At 32.7% G+C, this 13,715-nt stretch overlaps 1 protein-coding gene across 1 annotated transcript; it reads right to left on the bottom strand.

The window, feature by feature from the left end:
• Positions 1–1,371: 1,371 nt before the first annotated feature.
• LOC115985608 lies at positions 1,372–2,571 on the bottom strand (the record flags this gene model as incomplete). Its single annotated transcript, XM_031108536.1, has 1 exon — positions 1,372–2,571. A coding segment is annotated over one exon (1,026 nt), but the record flags the coding sequence as incomplete, so codon positions are not given.
• Positions 2,572–13,715: the final 11,144 nt, after the last annotated feature.

The raw sequence follows: 13,715 nt of genomic DNA, 5'->3' as shown, positions 1-13,715 counted from the left end.
CTGCCAAATAGAGCCAACTGTTAGTTTGTCTGTTGAGTGACTAACTGAATACAACACACTTGCGTTTCATTTAAATCAAAGAAAAATAAAACATCCACCATGTTCTGATACAGAGAGTGCAACGCCTGAGTATATGGTTCTGCTGCCGTTCATATTTTCTGCCACCTATCGTCGTCTATAAATCTACGGCCATTATTGCCATCCATGGGTAAGAGGAAAGAGAGTACGCGAGCTTGAGAGAGAAACCCAAATTGGAGAAATCTATAGATTAATTTTAAGAGAGAGAGAGAGAGAGGGAGAGTTTGAGATGTGGAGATTAGATTTGGGATTAGTTCTGACTTTTGAGATGCTAAAGCTTGAGAGTTTTGGCTATGGAGGCTACGGTTTGGCTAGAGAGAGTAAATTATGAGAGAAAGAAATCGCTAGAGAGAAGCTAGAGAAGAGAGATGGCTTGGTCTTAGGAGCCACCGCCGGCAGTGGTGGTAGCGGTCTTGAGTCAGCCATGGTGGCTGACCTTTGAGTTTGAGAGAGAGGCTGATCTGTGGGTTTAGGGAGAGAAATTGAACAAAGAAGCTTTGGTTTGGGCTTTGAGACTTTGCCGATAACCCAGGATGGAACTTGTCGAACAAGATCTGATGGTGGTGCATATACCTCCTCGATTCTGCAACCTCCTGGATGCTTCCTGTGCTTGCCGATACGGCCATGTCCTGCACTCACTATTTATGGCCTCAAACAAGTTTACATGATTTGAAACCCTCTTTCTTTTCTCTTTTCTCTCAGCAATAGAATAATTGAAGAAGAATCTCAATTCTGGGAAGTGATATAGACAACATTAAAGTAGCCATGACAGAAGGATAGAGAAGCTTATGATGAAGAAAAGAGTGTCAAAAGTGAGGAATATGCTGAAAAGTGAAAACACATCTTTAGTGTCTTCACAAATGTGCTCATCTTTTGACATAAATGAAGAAGCCAGTAGTCAAAAGTTAACAATCAAGACGATGATAAGAGCATCTCCAGCAGCCTCTCCAAATTTTTGCCTAATTTTTGCCTGTTTGGAGAATGAACAGTGACATTTAGCTTTTAGCTATCTACTTTTTAAAATACACTTTCCAACAGACTCTCTATTCTTTCTCTATATCATTTAAATATTATTTCTTCATTCATTCTTTATTATTTCTTTAATTTTTCTTTATTATTTTTTTATTCATTCCCAACAACTATATTTTTCAAATTCCTAACAGCTATATTTTTAAATTTCCCAACGGTAACATTTTCAAATTTTCTAACAATTATATTTTCTCAATAGCCTTTTTTTTTAAGGGTTATTTTTTTCAAATGGTAATATTTTTCAATAGTCATACTTTTCAAAAAGACTTGATAAATTTCAAAATTAACATAGATATGATAAATTTCAAATTACATCGAATTTTACCTATAGAAAACTAACATAAATGAAGAGAAATTTCAAATTACATCGAATCACTATATCGTTGCCACAAGTGCTCAATGAGATCCAATTGGAGTTGAAAATGAGTTTCTGTATCTCTAATTTTTTTCATGGGCTGCAATGAATGCCGTAAATTGACTAAATTCTTCTGCAGGCTCATGGGACACTGTTGTAGGGATGCTTTCAGGCAATTGTTCATAATCAAAGTCTTCTGCTCCATTAGTATCACGTTCATCTTCAATTATCATGTTATGCAATATTATGCATGCCTTCATAATGTAATCAAGAGCCTCTGTTTTCCAAAGACGTGCAGGCCCACGAATGATTGCAAATCGTGCTTGAAGTACTCCAAACGCACGCTCTACATCCTTCCTTGTTGACTCCTGAGTTGTAGCAAAAAGACTATTCTTTCTACCCAGTGGAACGGAGATTGTCTTTACAAAAGTGGACCATGAAGGATATATACCATCAGCAAGATAATATCCCATTGTATAATCATGTCCATTGATTGAGTAATTCACCGAAGGTGCACGACCTTGAGCAAGGTTGGTAAATATAAAAGAACGGTCTAGCACATTGATGTCATTATGAGACCCAGGTAACCCAAAAAATGCATGCCATATCCAAAGATCATATGATGCTACTGCTTCCAAAATAATTGTTGGCTCACGACTATGACCAGTATACTGACCTTTCCACCCCGATGGGCAATTCTTCCATTTCCAGTGCATGCAATCAATGCTTCCTAGCATCCCTGGAAATCCACGCCTTTCACCAACTCTTAGCAACCTAGCAATGTCATTGCTATTTGGAGACCTCAAGTACTCTGTAGAATAAATATCGACTATGGCTTCAACAAATTTTTTGAGACTCTCTATTGCAGTGCTTTCTCCAATTCTCACATATTCATCTGTAAAATCTGCCGCTACTCCATACGCAAGCATCCTTAGTGCGGCAGTCATCTTCTGAAGGGAAGACAAACCAAGCAATCCGGTAGCATTTCTTTTTTGAACAAAATATTCATCTTTCTCTTCTAGATTAGATTTAATACGTAAAAAAAGAGAACGACTCATTCGAAACCTCCTCCGAAATATGTTAGGAGGATATACTGGTGATTCTGCAAAATAATCTTGAAAAAGTCTTTGGTGGCCTTGCTCATGATCACGTTGGATACACCTACGGCCTGGAACAGAACCACGACGTGATGTTGATGCCCTTTCTTTTTCTAATCTTTCTTCTTCCAATGCAAGAAGCGCAATTATCTCAAAATCATCATCGAAATCAGAGTCATTTAGAAGCATATTACGTGCATAATTTGTATTACGACCCATGGACAAAATTTCCCAAGTTGCTGCCACCAAAAAAACACACAATTATTGCAGCCTGTGTGAATAATTCACATATTGATACTTAAAAGCAAAGAATACATCATGAAAAGGCATGTTGTTACTAGTCCTGTAGGAAAAAAAAAAAAATTTTTGGACAATACAGCCTCTTGACATGTAGCTTGAACATCTATTAAGTTATACTGAAGGAGGAAATATTGTTTAGGCAAGTAATTAACCATGATATGAGCACAAGTATCTAAAAAAGCATTCAAAAGGTTTACTTAGCAAAGCATTTAAACTTTTAATCTCTAGCAAAACAAGAAACAAACTCCAGAGGAATGAATGATAAATCACAAATCAACACCATACTTCAGGCCTAGGTCTAAATAAATGTTTTTACCACAGGGAGTTCTTTGTAGAAGATTAAGAACTCCCTTATATGGCGTCCAGGATACTCACACTGCAAAAAACAATGGTTTCCCTACAGTTTAGAAACTGAGTTCTGGTTTTAGAAAGATCCTCTCCACTGAAACCTAAATAACTTCTTGCATTCATGTTGGTTGGTTATTTTAGGCCCTGTCCTTGGCCTGCTCTCAACTACCCTAGGCTGGGTACTTCCATTTTGGGGCCATCTTTAGTCTTAACCCAAAAAGCTTGCCCTCAAGCCTCTCGAACCTAATACTGAACGAACAATTTCATTGCTCCACACAAAGATATGCACTTGTTTTTTTGTTGGGCATGACACATTTGTTACTTGAGAGGAGATTTATTGAAAACAGACGAACATAACAAAATAAAATCAATGAAAATCAAATTGAAACAATCAAAGAAAATACATCACATATTTATAGATTCTAAACATTAGCTCAAAACAACAAAATTGAACTGAGATTAAAGCCAATACTTTGGTTGAAGGCACAAAGATAGACCCAAAAATCCCAGATGACGAAGAAGATTCTTTAATTGGACCTAAAAAGTTCAGAAGTCAAGGAAGAAGATGACGTCGTTTTCTTATTCCCGTCCATTGCTTCTCTCAGAAACCTCTCTGTTGGTGTGTGTTTATATATATATATATATATATATATATATATATTCAACAACTACTATCTAAGAAAAAATTTCCCAAGTTCCCCCTGCCTTCTCTGTTTTCCTCAGAACAAGATTTCAATCATATTACTGTAACACATGAATCAAAATGCATTGGAAAAAAAATAAAAGAACAAGAAGAAGGAAGGAAGAAAGAAAGGGATTAAGCTCTGTATCAGGGAAGGCCTTAAGTCGAACAGTTGGCATGCAAAAATAGAGATGAAGCCAAAAAATTTATTAAAAAATAAGAAACTAAAAGGAATCAGATTAGCTTATTGACTCTAAATAAGATTGATTAAATAGCTATAGATGAGATCAAGAAACAGAGTGAAAAGAAAAACACAAATCAGAGATACATAGAAAAAACCCATAAATCCAAAACTAAATCCAGACAGTAGCAATAGCAAATCATGCAAAACCACCAATAAATTCAAACATTATTCAAAAAAAACCATGAAATCAAATTTTCGGTACCGATTTCCGTTGTTGACCGATATTCTCAGATTTCCATTGTTGACCGATGTTCTCAGATTTTCGTTCTTCCTCACTGGTGGTTGAGCCACGATTTGGGCTTCAAAATATCTGGGCAGATCGTTTTGTGAGAGAGAGCTTCGTCGATTTTATGCTTCACCGTCGTTTTCTGATGAGAAGCAAAGAGAGAGTTTTTTTTTTCTAAAGAGAAGCAAGAGAGAGACGGAGTGAAGAAGAAAGAGAAAGGAAGGAAAGAGAAAAAACTATTTTTTTAATTCAACCGGTATTAGTTTAATGAGAAATATTTTTTGCAAATGCTACAGTGATTGCTACAATGCTCTCCAGACCTGGAGAGCACTGTAGCAAATCTAAAAAAAAAAATAGAGATAGAGAGGCTGCTGGACTTCGTTTTGGGCGTGAATAGTGGTTTTTTTCTCCAAATTTTAGATATGCCTAGTGCTGTTGGAGATGCTCTAATATTGTCAAGCTAGGTGAACTCAAGCATTGAAAATGATGTGAGTATGTGACGTGTCCACGCTTCTTCCTATTCCTCTTGAAACGTGCTGCCATTGTTGGGATATCTCTCAATCGGATTGGAATTTGGATAGTTTTTTTTTTTTTTTAAATGAAATGCACGTGAGTTTCGCTTGTCACTTAACAGACAGACTAACAAACGGCTCTATTTGCCAGGCTTTGCATAGTTTAAGAAGCAAATTGGCCAAAGTTTGGGAGGTGTTTTGGTTACTGCTTCAAAGTTTAGGGGGGGTTTCTTGGCATTTTTCTCCTTATGTGATAAAAAACAATAAATCTCAAGAATTTTTCACCATGACTGTGTGGTCTATTTGGATCCAAAGAAATCAGGTACATGTGCAGCAATAGTATGTGTCCACAGACCAGCTGGCCCAAGTGTCATGAGATAGATTTGAGGAATACAAAGCTGTCTTGCCATCCTCGAAACCCAAATAACAACAGCGCCACACTTACTGGTCTCCTCCCCCTCCGGATTTATTCAAAAATAAATTAAGATAGAACTGTTTTTTAGTATGGAAAATTTTGTTTTTGTTATATCAATAACAATATTTAAAAGAAGAAGAGGAAAAGAAAAAAAAAAAAAAAAATGATTGCAACAATTACAATAAATATAATTCTATATGTTTATTATAATTGATCTGTCGAAAACTTTCGTCTAACTGAATTTGGTGAAAAAAAAAAACATAATAATTGGATTTTTAAAAAAATTAACTCTTTTTTGTAATTGTAATCAGCGACAGTTGCCTCTTTTTTCCAAAGTTAGGGATTAAAATTATTATTTTATTGGTACTAGCATAGGCGCAACAATAAGTAATCATTTCTATCATTTTTTGGTGCTATGAATATTTTGGCACCATTTTTAGTTTGGGACAATCTCACTTTTAGTCCCTATGTTTTGAAGTTTTTCCATTTTAGTCCCTACATTTTATTTTTTCCATTTTTAGTCCCTAAAACCAATTTACGCTTTCCGTTTTAGTCCTTTCCGTCAGTCAACCAACGGAAATAGCTGAGGTGGCAGCCGGAACAATTAAAATATTATAAAAAATGCCACATCACCCTGACAAATCAGCATATATATTTTAAAAATTAATTTATTAATTTTAACTAAATAAAAAAAATTAAAAACGAATCATTTAAAAAAGAAATTAAATTAAAAAAAAAAAAATTTCTTTACAATATGTTCTTCCCAGCCATCATGAAGAACAAGTTCTTCCTCAAGGTTGTTGAGGAAATTTAAAAAATCAAGAACATGCCAACATGAGCACAGATCTACAAAATACAAAGACCTTCAAAGATTCAAAACACAAAGAACACAAACCCAAACCCAACCCTTAATCTCTAGCAAACCCAGAACATCAAACCCATACATTTCAAACCCATAAAATCAAATCCATAAAACAAACCCATAAACATCAAACCCATAAAATCAAATCCTCCATAAAACAAACCCATAAACATCAGCTCTCACTATCTCAGCTCAACCTCCCAATCCATTATCGCCGCCGTGCTCTCAACCCACTACCCACAAACCTCACGCCTCCTCCCTCATCAAACCCCGAAAAATTTGCTGACTGAAGAGACCCAAGCTCTTCACATGGCCATGAAACCTAAAACCCACAACGGAAATGGCAACTCCAGCAACAACAACGGCGGCGGAGGAAGACATGGTGATTAGTATGGTGGCTGCTTGATGTTAACCTCAGCTGTCATATTTCTCTCTTTCTCTCTGCACCTCTCTTTGTTGAGTTATCTTCGATGTCGGCGGCTACCTCATCGTTTGCCCCAGCAGCAGCTATATCAACCACAGCTTTACCGTTTTGGAGAGCCACACAAGACCGAAGCACTCACTCGCCTCCAAGTGGGCCGATGGAAAGCCCAGCAAAATGATTTTGTTGTTATTTTTGGGGGTTTGATTTAACATTTAGCACATGAGTATTTGATGTAGATTTTGATTTGTTGTATTATTGATGGAAATGAGGTTTTGATGTAGATTTTGTTGGTTGGTTGATTAGGAAATAGAATATGTTTGTTTGGGTTGGTTGAGATGAGAGAATAGTTTGCTTGGTTTGATGATCTCTAAGGTGTTGAATTTGGGTTTTTTCTTCTTGTTTTCATTTATGTCTTAATGATCTGGGTTTGAGTTCTTAGGTTGCTGGGTTTGTGTTCTTGTGATGGATTTGAGTTCTTGGTTGTTGGGTTTGATTTGGGAAGAACATGAAGAACAAGTTGTAAAATGAAGAACAATCTGAAGAACATGAAGAACAATCTTAATTAAGGTGAATTTTGATTTTTAATTCTGTTTTTATTTTTTTTATTTAGTTAAAATTAATAAATTAATTTTTAAAATATATATGCTGATTTGTCAGGGTGATGTGGCATTTTTTATAATATTTTAATTGTTCCGGCTGCCACCTCAGCTATTTCCGTTGGTTGACTGACGGAAAGGACTAAAACGGAAAGCGTAAATTGGTTTTAGGGACTAAAAATGGAAAAAATAAAATGTAAGGACTAAAATGGAAAAACTTCAAAACATAGGGACTAAAAGTGCAATTGTGCCTTTTAGTTTTTTAGCAGTGAATACAATACTTTCTCAAAAAAAAAAAAAAAAAAAAAAAAAAAAAAAAAAAAAAAAGCAGTGAATACAATAGATAATGGTCAATGACTCAATGGATATATACGGCCTCCAGTGAGCCTTTTTAGATGATAAATTTCCCCCAAGTGTTGAATTTATATATCTTTTTCTTTGGACGGGGTTACTAATGTTTATTCGTAAAATAAAGAACTATGCAATTTTATTAGTTTTATTGTTTGGATATAAATTATCATACACGAAAGTGTGCTATAAATATGAATTCAAAACAATTGGATATGCATGATTGACAACTACAAATAACTCTCTCTCTCTCTCTCTCTCTCATCCTACGGAAAAAAAAGTCAAAATATAAGAAAGAAGATAGGATGAAAGAAAATAGCAATGGGAAAGGGGGGGGGGGGGTTGTAATAGGAATTTTGTTTCAAAATTGTCCACAAAAGAATCTAGCAAAAAATCAAGGATAGTCCAAAGACTCCAAACTAAATGTTTGAATGTTCAGTTTCTTGCAAAATTATAACACCCCTACATATCCTAGTTAACGACGTCGACAGTCCATCCATCCAAAACTCTTTTTTTAAGCACCAAATAAGCTTGCCACGTGTGTTTATTTGATCAATTAAATCAGTTTTATTGTTTGGCTCAACCAAGTTTAAGCAAGTGTGGATGTAAAATAGCAATTTGGGTTTTACACCCCTGATGGTAATGCTCTTACCATTTTGTGTTATATACTTTATAACGGTACCATCTTAGTGCCATTTGGTGGAATGATCATAAAATAATTTAATTGGGAAATTTAATGGTTCAAACATGATACTCATTACTCACTAAGTTGACTTTTTTTTTTTTTTTTTTTTTGCACAGGTAATTTCCAACAATCCAAAGATGATTCAATAACTATTTTTGTTCCAACATATAAAGAACACCTTGTTTCTTCAAGTAGTATGAGAAATGATAATAGAGTCTTGAAGAAGTCCTCTCCCCTGTGTGTAAGTATTCTACACCATGTGCTTGTACTAATAAAAAATTATCTTGTTCCATCTTTGCATAAAAGTCTGCAAAATATTGTACAACACTCTATATAACGTTGCCACAAATCACAATATAACGAGTTCAAAAAATATGAAAATATACACAATAATTATTATGTTTGATCTTCATTTTTTTAGAAATCATTTTGATTTTTTCACAATCTACAAAATTCTACACATTTCTATTTATCATGTTCATACATAATAACTATTATGTTTATTCTCACTAAACGGCTTTTCAACAAAACAATGATAATAAAAAATAAAAATAAAATGGTTAATAATTTTTGGTTGTGTTTGCTGTTATAATTATTGATATTGTTATTGCTATTGTTAATTAATATTATTGATATAAGATAAAATATTTCTCTTTTTTTTACAAGATAGAAATTATACTTTAACCTAATATAAGTTTATATGTGTGTGAAGCGCTCTTCTAGAGATTAAAAATAAGAAGAAAGGGCCGGGGTGTGGGGGCCCCCACACCCCGGCCCTTTCTTCTTATTTTTAATTGCATCTTTGCTGTTATTATTATTATCATTATTATTACTATTATTAACTCTCTCTAAAGATTTGTCACATATTTAGTAGTTTTGTTAAAGACTTTCAAAGCTCTTTTCCATGTAAATGCACTAAAAGATAGGTTTTTTAGCTTACAAAAGTCAAAAAATATACTTTCAAAATGTCAAGTAATTAAAAAGTACAATCAGTTTTTTTTTTTTTTTATAAAAAATACTATCAAATTTTCATTCGTTTGGTCCTCTATTACAATTAATCATTGCAAGTTGGTTTCGATTGTTCCTATATTCCAGTTAATCATTGCAAGTTGGTCTCGATTGTTCGTAAAGGCAACTTCAATAATTTATCCGAACCTCTATAGCTCTCTTTTAAAAGTCGGAATTCCCCTACTTATATATGCAATTATATTCTAGGAATAAGAAATTCTAACAAAGTTCATTTTGAATTGTCAATTATTTTAGACTTTAAATGCCAGAGAAAAGAATGTTTTCAAAATTCTTTTCTAATATCATTTGATTGGGGGGGGGGGGTGTTAATCTATAAGAATGATAAAAATGAATTGAAATAATTTTATGGCAAGAATTTAATTAGGAGGTTATATATACTGGAGATATTACAAATATAACCTCTCTTTTTTTCGGTTTCTCAAAAAAAAAAAAAACTATCTTTTTTGGTTCTACATATGCTTATGATATCAAAGATTTAAAATATAGCCAAAATTTGAATAATAATTTCTTTTATTTCATGTTTTTCATTTGAATCTAGGAGCTTTTAGCTATAATGTTGATGTGTTGAAGTACTGCTGTGTAAGTTACCTGGCATTTTGAAATTAGATATTCTTACCTTTTTTTCCTTCTTTTTTTTTTTTTTTTTTTTTTTTTTTTGAAGCTAAAGGGCCTATCTTTTAGTGCGTTTACTAGAAATATTAATAATAAACAATTTTGTTATGTTATATCAGTAACAATGACCATGACAATAACTATAAAAACTACAATGATAACAAAAAAAATATAAGAAACATATTTTTTTGTGTTTATTATAATTTTTTTTTGTTAAAGTGCAAAACACAATTATGAAATTTGAGAGTGTTTGAATTTTACACCTTAAAGTTTTAAAAGTTAGTTTTAATTTATTCCCTAATGTTATATATCATTTTTTTGTTAGCTCATTTATTAGAAAAATGTTGACGTCTTCATTAAATGACACATCACCATGTCATGTGTATTATTTGATCAATCAAATCATGACAGACATTATTGACTCTTCCAAGCAAAATTAAATAGCCGGCCTAAAAAACTTTAAATAATTAAAAGAAATTCTTTAAATTTTAACATTGCATAAAATTGAAACAAAATATAAAAATTCAAAGCAACTAATAAAAATTATTTCTTAAAATAAATTGAAATTTATTACTAAAGTAAAGAGAAGAACACCTTAAAAAATTCAATTTTAGCTAGCAATCAGTAATCAAACTAAAAAAAAAAAATTCCCCAACGAAGAACTTTCATAGCCCAAACGAAAATCTTCCTCCATTATCACTTTCCAAGGTACCCGCACATACCTACATCCACTATCTCGAAAGCTTGAGGCCAACTTTGGTCAATGAAGTTTTTGCAATAGTTAACATATATAGATCCCTCCTCTTCAACCCCACTGTCAAAAAATTAAATTTCTACACTTCTAACAAAATTAATTTTCACTACGGGTCTGTTTAGATACCATTTATTACTGAAAACTAAAAACACTATAACAAAATAATTTTTAAATGTGCGAATAGGGCCATGGGACCTAGTTTTAAAGTTGTTTTTTTCTGAAAAAAGTACTTGCAGATCCTATGAACAATGCACGGAACCCACTAAAAACGCTGAACGCTGAAAACTTTTAGATTTCAACAACATCCAAACGTGCACTACATTTGATCTCTTTTAAGGCCAAATCTACAAAAAATTATTAAGTATTTTCAATATATAGTAAAATTGTGTCCTCTTCTATAATTTTGAAACTTGGACCGTTTAATAAACCGAAAAAGGGAGAGGTTAAAAGTTTTAAAGATCAGACCAAGATTCAACCAAGGTTGAACCGTAATGACGTCATAAATAATTTAATAATTAAAATAAAATGCAAAAATGTAGCAAATTTATAAAAATAAACAATCTTAATCTAAAATATATAGAATATTAAATCTCTTTCAAATATATTTTCATAACTTTTATATTTTAATACTTTTAGCCAAAAAAAGAATGAGACAAACCAAATGCTTTTAGCCTAACAAATGCCTTTTTTTTTCTTTTTTGCTGAGAGCCTAACAAATGCATTTTAAACTTTCAAATGAAAAAAACAAAAACCTACTGCCACAAGCCCACAACAAAAGTCTTTTCTGATTTTTTTTTTTTTTAATAAAGAAAAAACATTATTGATTATACCCCAAAATCAGTCCGTCACTTTTTAACCCCTTCAAATTTAAACTTTAAATTTCAAACGAAAAGAGAAACAACCAAAAACGTCTACACCCAAAAAAGTCTACAGTCAGCCACTTATCATACCTCATCTTATTTATTTTTATTTTTTTTAAATTACTATTTCCAAACAATCCTCTCGGGTATATTTTCAAAGACTATTTCGTTAGTAAGCATGTTTTTTAAACTATTTAAGAAACTAGTATCTCGAGTTTTTAAGGTTTGAGTTTGATAACAAACTCGAGCCTTTAAAACTTGAGTTCTAGTGATGAGGTGGAACAATTTATTCACTTGGAACTCAAGTTTCTTAGACTCGAGTTCTATAGAAGTAGATCTTAAGAAGAAGAAGAATAAGAAGAAGAACTAGAAAAAAGAAGAAAACCAGATCTGAAAGAGGAAGAAGAACAAAGCATGATCTAGAGAAGAGGAAGAACAGAGGAAGAAGAAGAACATACTCAAATTCGGAAAATGGTGAAACTCGAGTCTTAGAAAATTGAGTTCCATTTGAATTTTTATTCCATGTCAAATTGCCATCACTTGCAACTCGAGTTTTAGAAACTCGAGTTCCATCTTTGAACTCGAGTTTTAAAAACTCAATAGTTCGCTAAATAGTTTTGCAAACTTGACAGCTGATTAAAATGTTACAAAAATGATGCTAAATGAAAAAAATAAATTCCAACCCTCCCATATGTTATATCACCCTCTCTTCAATAAAACGTTAGAACCAACCTATCCCCACTGACCACTCTTTCCTCTTCCCTCTTCATCTTTCACAGTTTCACTTTCCATGACTCTCTCTATCCCCATAATCTCTCAACACAGATCTATCCTCCCTCCGACAGAAACTAAACAGCAAGATCCAGTGACGGTGGAGCATATTGGCTAAATGAGATATCAAGCTCTGGCTTCCGGTGAAGAAAAACAACATGGATCAAAGTGGAAATATGGCCAATTCCAAAAATTCCCAATGAAAGTAATAGCTCATAAAAGAGAAAGAGATCAAAACCGGAGAGAGCACAATTCAAAGAGGTTCATATCCTTTCACAAAATAAAAAATTACTAGGGTGATTTCAATTTTAAGGGGAAAGATAGTAACACCAATGATCCAATGATTGTGGCAAACCAACCACTCATTGGAGCTTAAACAGTGAGTAGCACGCTAGAGTAGAGACCACTACAAACATGTAGACAAGGACCAACAATACTAGAGCTAAGATGCACATAAAAATCTCAAATTTGAAATCCCAAATTAAATTCTTCAACTAAATTTTTTTTTTAATACCCTATCTAAATAGATTGAATTAGGGTTAAAAATAAATAATAATAATAATAAATAAATAAATAAGCAACTTTGTAAAATCCTCATAGCAATGTTTTGACAATGTTCACTTTTCTCTTTCACTTGTTTTGCTTTGATACAATGTTTTAACCATTGTGAATTTTTTTTCTTTTATATTATTTTTTGGTCAAACCCTTGATTTCAACTTAGGGGGAAAAAAGGATATATGCCGGCAAATTCCATATGATGACTTTATGTGATTAAAATTTTAGAGTCGAGTAAATTATATAATTTTCAGAGCATGTGGAATAATCATTTTACCCTTGAGTACTCGTTTTACTAAAAAATGTGATTATTGGGCACCAAATTGCCCACGATTTCCTAGAAAATAGATCACAAATCAAGATAGATCCATGGTTAATTAACATTCAATATGTTGCATAATTTTTTATACAAATAGATGAAAGATTTAGAGTTCTAATAGACACTGGAGCATACTTGTAAAGGGATTTTGAAAAATGACATTAAGTAATTGCTAATACTTTCCAAAAAAAATCCCCTGGGCAAAAGGACTTATAAAAATATTTAGAAGTCACTGTCATTTTTTTAATATCATAAAGGAGATTAGTGTAATTTTTCTCTTGAAATATTATGGGAAAAAAAGAATAGAGAATAGATAAAGTGATTTGCAAATAGTCCATTATACCAAAAGCCGAATAGTTAAATTTTCTATTCAATTCATAGATAATACATTACAATTTACAATGAAATGCTTAATGAGATTTGCAAATTTTGAAAATAAACCCAACTGTCAGTTTAAGCTAAGTATATTTTGAATTTAAATTTCATATCAATATAATTTTTTTGGAGGAGACTATAATTTTATTTAATGAAAATCAGCCAAATTGGCTAAGATTACAGTTGAAAGGTGTGAAAGAACATCCTCCATCCACACTGTAAACTCACTAACATATCTA

Source organism: Quercus lobata, chromosome 4 (genome assembly GCF_001633185.2).
Source record: "Quercus lobata isolate SW786 chromosome 4, ValleyOak3.0 Primary Assembly, whole genome shotgun sequence".
Classification (NCBI taxonomy): domain Eukaryota; kingdom Viridiplantae; phylum Streptophyta; class Magnoliopsida; order Fagales; family Fagaceae; genus Quercus; species Quercus lobata.
The sequence above is the reverse complement of the archived record's forward strand: the minus strand, read 5'-3'. Positions and strand labels throughout refer to the sequence as shown.